General features: G+C 34.9%; 1 protein-coding gene across 1 annotated transcript in view; it reads right to left on the bottom strand.

Moving 5' to 3' along the window:
- Positions 1 to 3,350: 3,350 nt before the first annotated feature.
- Positions 3,351 to 11,550, bottom strand: part of LOC107583213 (VPS10 domain-containing receptor SorCS3-like) — a 96,914-nt gene continuing 88,714 nt past the window's right edge. Inside the window, exons 17-18 of the mRNA XM_016269363.1 lie at positions 3,912 to 3,993; positions 3,351 to 3,519 (exon numbers count right to left, since the gene is read on the bottom strand). Of these exons, the coding sequence (XP_016124849.1) occupies positions 3,351 to 3,519; positions 3,912 to 3,993 (251 nt within the window). The remainder of the gene's footprint in view (positions 3,520 to 3,911; positions 3,994 to 11,550) is intronic.

Genomic DNA, 11,550 nt, shown 5'->3' with positions numbered 1-11,550 from the left:
AATATATAGTTAACTAAATAATGGCTGTGTTAACATTGTTAAAATGTTATAAATTAATTTTAAATTGTAAATGGCCAGCTATTACGATGAATACACATTATTCAAAAGGCATTCTTATTTGTAAGGCATTCACTTATGAAGCAAAATGATTCTGTAAGTCATTTATCTACAAACAAATTCAAAAGAACAAGCTAAAAACCTCATAACCTCATGGAATGCACATGGACGGTATATATACAGTATATATATATATATATATATATATATATATATATATATATATATTTATGAGGAGCTTACAAGAAATTACATTTAGCTGAAGGTATGTTAGATTAAAGTTGAGTTTTGTAACATTTTCCATTGTTACATTGTGTCTATGGTTGTATATCAAGAGATTTATTCCACAAAACATTCTCGACATTTGATATTTCATGGACTTTTAACTAAGTTTGAGCTCCAAAAAAAGCTTTGCTATAGAGACATGATACTTAATAGTTATATTCCTGCTTTATAGAGGTACAAAAAGCTTGCCTTCAAATTGACGTTTTATCACAGTGCTTTTGGAAAGGTATCTCACTTCTGAAAAATTCACATTTTATTCCACATCTCTTCGCCTTTAGACGAAGGCTAGATAAGCAAGAGAAATGTGTAATTAAAAGTTTAAATGTTTTTAACAACCACCAATTTAGAAGATTGCATATTTCATGGACTTTTAACTAAGTTTGAGCTCCAAAAAAAGCTTTGTTATAGAGACATGATTCTTAATAGTTATATTCCTGCTTTATAGAGGTACAAAAAGCTTGCCTTCAAATTGACGTTTTATCACAGTGCTTTTGGAAAGGTATTTCACTTCTGAAAAATTCACATTTTATTCCACATCTCTTCGCCTTTAGACAAAGGCTAGATAAGCAAGAGAAATGTGTAATTAAAAGTTTAAATGTTTTTAACAACCACCAATTTAGAAGATTGCCGAGTAGAATTGCTCACATGAAGGCAAAGCTGTAATATAGAGAGGGATATAAACACTGTTGGCTTGTTTGCATGCTTCAGCTGCAATTTTGTTCCCGCAGTTCAAGTTATAACGAATATAAAAATGTTAATGACCTACTGAAGAGATTAAAAACCTAAAAATTAAGTTAATATAGACACTAAATGCACTCTTCACAATGTGTGAAAAATCAGTTTGAACAGTTAAACGAACTTGGCATAAATAAGTTCTGAGCCAGCAAAAATCACAATTGTTTGATACGAAAAGCCACTTTTTTCCAATCTGAAAAAGCCATCTGACTCAGGCTAACAAATTCAACAATGTTCAAAGGAAATGCACTGGGGAAAACCCGAGAGAGGTGTAGTGGCTTTCCTCCCAATTTTCCATTATGCTCATTGCTCTGTAATATTCACAACAAAACTTTTGGAATTTCAAATGCTGGCAAATTTCTCAACCAAACATGTTTTCAGCAACTTGTAGAGTAGTTAAGTCTATTCTTATATTCCACACAGATCAGAACAAGACACCCATGCAAATCTGAGCTCCTTAGAAAACTATTAACAATGTCAGTGTTTTGAAATTACAAAAAAAGCAAAAAGGAAAACTGTCAACCTTTAAAACTGTGATACCTCTGTACACATTATTACAATATGCCTCCAGCTTCTTTCCTGAAGTTTTCAGACACTCGTGCAGTTCGGGATCTCCCTTGTGCTTTCACAGTTGTTGATCACACCGCCTACTTGCCGAAAACACAGAAATGACACATTAGCCTTCAAAATTTAACGTCAACAAACAAAATTGACTATGTATTTTCCTAACACATGTCCCTGGATGATTATTCAGAAGAAACATTATTTAATAACCTTGCATTTAATTTAAATAACTTTAGTTATTTAAATAACTAACTGAAACAACTTATCTTCAAGCCAGACCTACTTTCACGATTCAATAAAATCTCAATGGATAAAATCAAGTCTTAACATGACTTCAAGTTGAATATATGGTTGAATATAATGTTTTGCTAAATGCCAAACATTATAGAAATTAAATGCATAGTGAATGCCATTTTATGTTATCTTTAAATGCTTGATTATACGTCCAACTATATATTACTCAACTATAAATGAACAAAATAGATGTTTTCTGGATTAGAGTCATTAAACATTTATCCTAGTGAAGGCAAGCAAAATGAATGGAAAGTAGGCTAGATACTGAACTGTCACCGATACTGTCACTGAACTGAAGTAAGAAATAAAGCAAAAAATAAAAATAAAAAATGTTTCATCCTCCTATTAAACACCCACAGAAATAGTGGTGGGATTTATTTTCTGCGTGGCACCGAATGTTGCATGTTTATTCATCACAGTTGTTGTTATCACACTAACCCCAATTTGACCCCTTTTATAGTTTAATCAGTGCTCTTTTATAATCACTGCTTAACAGCACCAATTAAATATTAATTTGCAGTTATTAAGCAATTACATGATCACAGATGCATCCACTTGGGAAATAAGGACACTTGGGCCCACTGTAGATATTTCTCATTATTATGCATTATGTGTCAGATTATAAATGCTCCTGATTCCAAAGGGTGTTTTTTTTGGTCTGATAGTGTTCACTGTGTAATTCTGAAAGCTGAATGATTCATATTTTTAGTGTAAAACACAGAGATTGCCATCACAACAGCACACTCTAAAAAATGCTGGGTTAAATATAACCCAGCGCTGGGTTAAAAAGGAACAAACCCAGCTATTGGGTTATTTTGACCCAGCGGTTGGGATGTTTTGAACCCAACCGCTGGGTCAAAACAACCCAATAGCTGGGTTAAATTTAACCCAGCATTTTTTAGAGAGTAGTTTTATGATAGCACGCTGGTCTGTGACTCAAATATTTTTGAGGCTGAAAAAGACTAAAGCTGGAAAAAAATTACATTTCCTTTCATTTGATTTTCTTCTTGAGAAATACTAAAAAAAGACAAGTATGAAAAAGTTGGAATTATGTTCACTAAATTCCGCCGTTACTGAGCAATACAACCTTTGCAACTGTTGCCATTTGCCATATCAGACAAGTTTTTGTACTTTTCTAATGTACTGTACATCGAAGCAACTGTGTGTTTAGATGGAATTTTACAGAAATTATGGCAAATTACAATAAATTGCATTCTGTGGATTACATATGTATTTCATTATTTTTTATACTCATAGGCAAATCATTTTCTCTTACTTTATGTATACATTTTATTTTAAAAAATTGTGAATTTTAAACTTAAAACAAGAAAGAAAAAAATATATATAAAAACATTTTCTCTGAAGTTTTATCTTACACAAATCCTTTTTTTATTATTATTAATTTTCTAAACATCTCACTCACATTTGGCACGGGCCTCCAGCTCTTTCTCCATCAGTTCTTTCTGGGTGGAGAACTCACTCAGGGTGATTTTTGGTGTGGTGTCATTCTGGCCCACCGTACTGATCATCTCCTGCTCTTTCTCATGGTTCACCTCCGCATAGATGTTAATCCAGGGGATTTTTCTGTAGAGCAAGATTTTGTTGGGAAAAACCATCAGCGTTAATGATATATATTTTTTAAAGGTGTAGTGTAATTTCTGTGCCACTAGTGGCACCAAACTACACATTTGTAATCATTTTGTGTGAGCAGAAATGTAGAAATCTCAAATCCAATTATCAAAAAAGACAAATGTGAAGAAGAAAAAAAAGATTGATTTTGTGCCTATTTCAGTGGCAAATTGGGGTAACATGCATGACAAAACAAGGAGAGGGCTGTGCGCATGAAAACTGATTAAACTGCAAAACAACAAGTTGCTAAATACGGTGTGACTGCAATCACAATCCTTATTGTATTCCTGAAATAATGACAGTGATAATTGCATGTTGTTGAAAGACAGCCCCATGAATCCTCTGACCTTTCCGAAAGAATCTTGAACGCTTTCCAGCACTTTGGCCATGAAAACGAAGAAATGGGCCAAGGAGGCGGACAATGTTTCTCTGTAAAAGTGCATGGGTACTAGCACGACCAAGAGTCATATATCAGTAATTGCTCACTAGTAGTAGATGCTATTATCACTGCAAGGAATTAGTAACTATTACCAAGTTATGGCAGACCATGTTAGAGGAGCCACATTATATAAATGTGGCAAATGGTGCTAAAAACAAAATGGATAGTACTGAATATAGGGTAAATTAGAGTGAATTCAGTAAAAGCATACAGGAAATCTTTTTATGATATTCTGGTTCCAATTCAAATTATTTATTCATTTGGCCAATGTGTTTATCCCAAAAAACAGTGTTCCCGGCCAAGAAATTATTAGACACAAGCGTGTGAGTGCAAGTGGCTATACACACATTGAATCCCTAAAAACCTCAATCAATATCTTAGTCAGAGAGCCACTACAAAGCCCAAAGGTCTAGACATTACGGCTGCCGCAAAGCCAATAAAGGTAAGCCCACCATGTACTCTCCTAGAGATACTCACCAAAGGCCATTTCGATCATAAAGAGGAAATTATCCGACCTTAGGTAAATAATCTTTGTTTTATTTGGTACTACCACGCAGGGCTCGACTGGTAATAAGACAATAGCTCAGGAATAGACAGCCTAAGCATAATTTACAATGAGCAATGCGGCCAGAGCTGAAGCAGTCTTATGAATCAATACTCTGAGTCTAAGTTTGTACTCACCACTGCAATATTGGAGAAAGAAAAGCCCTGGGGCTCATTGAAGGATTCAGCCTATGTGCAACTGCTACTGATATTCCTAATGATTAATGCACATCTCCGAACTCCAGCCTTTATTTCTTTCTCAACACTCCAGATTCAACGCACACTCCGTCTGCTAGCGAATAAGGTCCAAAAAAGACAATTAGACAGCAAAAGAGAGACCTAATGTTGCAATGCTCTTAATTACACCCTGCTAATAGCTTAAGAGTCATTGTTGTAATTAAATCGCTTTATGTCAAAACATTCCCTTCCCAGACCGAAGAACTGCAGAATAACATTAAAAGGCACAGATGCAATAATCCATTATAGCAGAGGACAAAGTTGTTATTAAAGAGGTTGTTTAGACATCTGTTGGGTTTTCTGTCATTGTAGTTCATCTTTCCCTATTTAAGTGCTTGGCTGTGTATATTATTGACGCTCTGCTAGAATGCAAATAAAGCCTTACAGGCAAATTTAAACAATTCAACACTTTTTTTATGACATGTTCCAGTATTTTTCATTCAGATGTATATTGCTATAAAAAAATCCATTATTGTCATCTTTACAGCGACCATCCATTGTGTAAATGCTTCCTTGGAAGCAAAGTCTTCAATGTGAAAGTCCTTGGGCAGGGCAGGGCTGTGAGTGTTTTTAAAGCACAACACTCACAGATGAACAATTTGCTGAGAATTATTACAAAGCGAGACATTTTCACAGCATGGGCTGGGTTTTTGCTGAAGAATGTGCCGAAGTGCACTCTGGTCAGGCTGAGCATCCATATTAGGTAAATATGTCTGGATTTGGTGCATATGGAAATGCAGTTGATCCAGTAACAGGAAGACACACTCACCTCTATATATAGACTGGAGATTGACGATGAAAGTGTCTTCCTGTTACTGGAGGAACTGAATTTACATTCGCACCACATCCAGACATAATTTATTTAATATGATATACATATATATACACTACTGTTCAAAAGTTTGGGGTCGGTAAGATTTTTAAAATGCTTTCTCTTATGCTAAGCGAGGATGAAATTATTTTGTTCAGAAATACAGTTAAAATGACCCTTTGTAAAGACCCGACCCCCTTAGTTACTGTTGCTATGGCCAACAAGCCATGCTTTCACGCCACACATCATGTTCTCACACAGTGAAAAATATATCACGGAGCAAAGTGGACACTGACAATGTGCTGACAGACAAGACAGAGCAGGTTACTTTTGGTATGAAATAAAGTCTCAGCTTTCAAATTTTGTAATTTTTTTAAGAAATTCAAATAATAAATAACATTTTGTTGAGACCGATCACCGTAGCACCTCAGTGATGCAATAATCCATTATAGCAGAGGACAAAGTTGTTATTAAAGAGGTTGTTTAGACATCTGTTGGGTTTTCTGTCATTGTAGTTCATCTTTCCCTATTTAAGTGCTTGGCTGTGTATATTATTGACGCTCTGCTAGAATGCAAATAAAGCCTTACAGGCAAATTTAAACAATTCAACACTTTTTTTATGACATGTTCCAGTATTTTTCATTCAGATGTATATTGCTATAAAAAAATCCATTATTGTCATCTTTACAGCGACCATCCATTGTGTAAATGCTTCCTTGGAAGCAAAGTCTTCAATGTGAAAGTCCTTGGGCAGGGCAGGGCTGTGAGTGTTTTTAAAGCACAACACTCACAGATGAACAATTTGCTGAGAATTATTACAAAGCGAGACATTTTCACAGCATGGGCTGGGTTTTTGCTGAAGAATGTGCCGAAGTGCACTCTGGTCAGGCTGAGCATCCATATTAGGTAAATATGTCTGGATTTGGTGCATATGGAAATGCAGTTGATCCAGTAACAGGAAGACACACTCACCTCTATATATAGACTGGAGATTGACGATGAAAGTGTCTTCCTGTTACTGGAGGAACTGAATTTACATTCGCACCACATCCAGACATAATTTATTTAATATGATATACATATATATACACTACTGTTCAAAAGTTTGGGGTCGGTAAGATTTTTAAAATGCTTTCTCTTATGCTAAGCGAGGATGAAATTATTTTGTTCAGAAATACAGTTAAAATGACCCTTTGTAAAGACCCGACCCCCTTAGTTACTGTTGCTATGGCCAACAAGCCATGCTTTCACGCCACACATCATGTTCTCACACAGTGAAAAATATATCACGGAGCAAAGTGGACACTGACAATGTGCTGACAGACAAGACAGAGCAGGTTACTTTTGGTATGAAATAAAGTCTCAGCTTTCAAATTTTGTAATTTTTTTAAGAAATTCAAATAATAAATAACATTTTGTTGAGACCGATCACCGTAGCACCTCAGTTCAAGCGGCACGTGAACCAATCATCTCTTCCTCTTTACTAGTTATAGCACAGAATAAACATGAATGAACATAAAAAAGTATCTTGTTTCAATCACTGAAAGATGTCAATAAACACCATTTTTCAAGTTCAAGTCCACCGACTTTAATCTCCTGTCTGGTTTGTTTGTTGGACAAAATGGCAGATTTGGCATTATGATTGGTTAGATCACCCGTCAATCAAACTTGCGGAGAAGGGTGAATTACAGTTATTACAAAGAATTAAAATATAATTTATTTCTATAATGGCAAAGCAGAATTTTCAGCAACATTAATCCTTTATCATAAAGTCTTCAGTGTCACATGATCCTTTAAAATCAGACTAATATGCTGATTTGCTGCTCAAGAAACATTTCTTATTATTATCAATGTTGAAAACTGTTGTGCTGCTTAATATTGTTTATGGAAGGATTCTTTGATGAATAGAAATTTAATTAATTATACTTTTTTTAATGAACAGAACAATATTTATTTAAAATACAAACATTCTGTAACAAAGTCACTTTATCAATTTAAGTCAAGTCAATTTAACGGATCCTTGCAGAATAAAGTATTAATTTCTTTTAAAACAATCTAACTGACCCCAAACTATACATACATTCATATACAGACATCGGATCCCTTTTGTGTGCTTTAAAATAAATTATTTTACATACAATATATTACAACAAATTAAGTTTTGAAGCTATTAAGCTCCAAAAACAGTGCAAAAGTAATGCAATGCAAAATCATAAAAGTGGCCAATACAACAAATAAGCTATATTCGAAGTCTTCTGAAGTCAAACAATAGCTTCATATAGGAATTGGGTTGGTATCCCTCTCCAACCAATCAAACCGTAAAAAAATGCCACCTTAAAATGCCTCCTGAACTATTTCAAATGAAAAGTATTTACCAAATATTGGACACGTTCACACAGCAGCAGAATATGGTTGTCAGTCCTGTATTTGAGTCCTTAATACGGTTACGTTCACACACAGTTTGGTTATTTATGGGTGTGACAACAATATTCTGTAACCGAACTCACACCTGTACATTTTCAGGATTCACAACCGCATTCTCGATACACACGCGCTGTGTGAACGGAACAGGACTGGACAACTAGTTGTCTGTCACGTCATACAGTGTGAGAGAGAGCCGCTCTGCCGCACAAACACACGTCTACCGTGTTTTCGGTAACTTCGCTACTTCGGTCTGTCGCTTGAAATTTTTAGATCCCGTCAATTTTCCACCGGAGTCGCCCCCGTCAGTTTTGTGTTCTGTGCGCAACTCAAATACTCCGCTCTCCACCCAAATATAAAGGCTGCCGTCGGTTAATGAAGATTTGACGGATGAACTCGCAGCTCGATTGAACTCTTGTCGTGTCAGAAAGTGATAAGACTTTCCGTTTTATGGACGTCGCCATCTTTGATTTTACTTTGGTCACTGTCGCTATGGTTACTGGTAAGGAATAAGGGCTTGACTCCAGTTGCACGTTCATACAAACAGTATTCTAAACACAACTGTAAGTTGCTGTGTGAACGGGACATTTCGAGACTCACACCTGTAAAGAAAATGCGGTTGTCAATCCCAAAAATTGACAGTGTGAACATATCCATTAATCAAAATATAAAATTAGGCTACATTTTGGCACCTTCACATATCATTGCTGGATGTAAAATATTGTGAAGTTTGATTGATAGTTACTGATCACTAATGACACAAGTACTCATGACGATCCCTAGTGCAATGTGAGTCATACAGTACTTGCATCATTTCCTGATCCCATTCCCTTCTCTATTTCCTATTCTTTCTCTTTAAACCCATCAATAAAAGTGTCAAAAAAAGCCTAAAATAATAAACAAAACTTATCATTGGTTCTCCTTTCAGTATCAGAGTGTTTGTGATTCAAGTCCTGTGCTGACTCGGAGGCACTGGCTCTGTCTTTAACCCCTGCTACTGAAACCTTCTATTCTCATCTCCTCAGGCTGCTATACTGCTATCGCTTCGGTGCACCAGAACAGACAGCCGCCTCCACTCACCTCTCCTGCCCATTGCTTCAAACAGCCGTCTTAAATGGACCTTGACTTTGATTATGTCTGAGCCTCGCTCTCCCTCTCTTTTTAATACACTGAGCTATTTATCAGCGGCAGTATGGATAAAGTGTATCAGCTTCCTCTAGGGCACTACGGGATGTGGTTTAAATGTGAGAGGATAAATGAAGGGAACAGGAAAAAGTGAGTCTCTTTACCGCAAGAGCTCAATATTAAGTTATAAGGCTTTGAACTTGATGTTGAAACAAAGAGGGGAAAAAGTTGGAAGAGGGCAGTTTTACATCTGGTGAATTCTGGGCGAATTCTGGGTAAAGCCAGGGAATCTTAGGCCAGGAAGCAAAGACTGCAGATAATGAGAGAGAAAGAGCACATGCAGAGGACGGAGGTGTGTGTGCACTTTACGAGCAGATGTGAGATCAGTAGCCTCTTTGTGCTCAGCTGGTCTGACTTTGTTCTCAGGCAGATTCTAACGCTCTGTTCTGGATGAGGGAGTTTAGATTGAATTGTGATATTTAGGGATTACTGTATTTTTGTGTTTTATGTCTGAAATAGAGAGAGAATGTGGCTGGCTTGATGAGCACAGCTTTCCTAATAAAACAGGAAGCTGAACAATTACTTTAAATCAGACTAAGCTGGTCTTAGCTGGGCTCTTCTATTGGTCTACCATATGTGGGGGTGTGTTAGAACGAGCCGTTTTAGGTAGGCGTGGCTGACTCTTAACTTTTATAAAGAATATCTCTTTGGATTTGAGACTTTAGTCTTTGCAACTTTACAGATCTTCTTTATGCACCAAGAGCTTGTAACACTCCAAAGAGAAAGGAAAAATTGAAATCGCATCATATGACATTAGAAATTTGTCTTTTTTTCATTGAAAATATCTAAACATGTGCCACCAATATTTTTTATACTTGTTAACCATTCATCAAAGAAAATTTGGTCAAAATCAATTTGCAAATTAAGTAAAAAAAAGAAAAATCTAAATAAAATAATACATTTAATATATAATTATTTAAAATGTAAGCAAAGAGACATTATTATTTCTTGTCTTGTTTTCCAGTGAAAATATCTAAATATGGGCCACCAATATATAATTTATTCCATGTTTTAAGCATATATCAAATAAAATATGCTCAAAAAACAATTTGCAAATGAAGAAGAATAAATGTAATTTAATTTGTCTTCTTGTTAGACAGATTGCTTTCTCTGATATAATGGAAGCTTTAATCTAAATAAAATAATACATTTAATAAATAATTATTTAAAATTTAAGCAAAGAGACATTATTATCTCTTGTCTTGTTGTCTTGTGAAAATATTAAAATATACAAAACCAAATGTTTTTTTTTTGTTTTGTTATAAGAAAATATGGAAAATCAATTTGCCAGTGGGTAAGAAAATAAAATGACTTTAAAAATTGTGTTGTTACTAGACAGACTCCTTTCTTTGATGTAAAGGAGGCTTTAATCTAAATAGTTTATAAATATAATAAAATATTTGATTTAAGTAATTAGTTCAAATGTATACAATAAGAAAATCCGTGTTGCCCAGCGACAGCCCCAAAACATTACTGCTCTTGAGGAATGGGCCAAAATACCAGCAACAGTGTGTGACAACCTTGTGAAGACTTACAGAAAACTTTTGACCTCTGTCATTGCCAACAAAGTGTATATAACAAAGTATTGAGATGAAATTTTGTTATTGACCAAATACTTATTTTCCACCATAATTTGCAAATAAATTCTTTAAAAATCCTACAATGTGATTTTCTGGATTTTTTTTCTCATTTTGTCTCTCATAGTTGAGGTATACCTATGATGAAAATTACAGGCCTCTCTCATCTTTTTAAGTGGGATAACTTGCACAATTGGTGGCTGACTAAATACTTTTTTCCCCCACTGTATATCACTTAAAAAGAAAAGAGCACAAAAAAACTATATTTAATGTCTCACTAAAGCATTGATAAAGAGCATAATATACAGTCGGATTGTGACCTATGGACTTCAAATAATTAAAAATAATTTCTTAACACACATTTCACACACTTATTCGGTAGTTAATCAATGTCCTCTGTGATAACAATGTTAAAAATGGTCATACATGCATCACAGGAGAATTTTGTCTTTTTTTTTTTTCTTGTCATCCATATTTCTGCCACATCACAAATCAAGTATTGTGTGAAATTCTGAATTCTGTTGTCAAAATGATGGTAATGAAAGTGACATTTTAAAATTGTTTCTAATAAAATGGCTTATGCTAATTTCAGAGATACACAAAATTATCACAGATACACAAGATTAAATGCTATTTCCATCATTTTTCACAAAATAAAAACTGGATTAGAAATAACCCATTTGAAAAAGAAATACACACACACATCTATCTATTTATCTGGCTACACAGACACACATCTATCTATCTATCTATCTATCTATCTATCTATCTAT

This window comes from Sinocyclocheilus grahami, unplaced genomic scaffold (assembly GCF_001515645.1).
Source record: "Sinocyclocheilus grahami isolate Dianchi unplaced genomic scaffold, SAMN03320097.WGS_v1.1 scaffold51.1, whole genome shotgun sequence".
NCBI lineage: Eukaryota > Metazoa > Chordata > Actinopteri > Cypriniformes > Cyprinidae > Sinocyclocheilus > Sinocyclocheilus grahami.
This window is presented reverse-complemented; position numbering and strand designations above follow the sequence as displayed.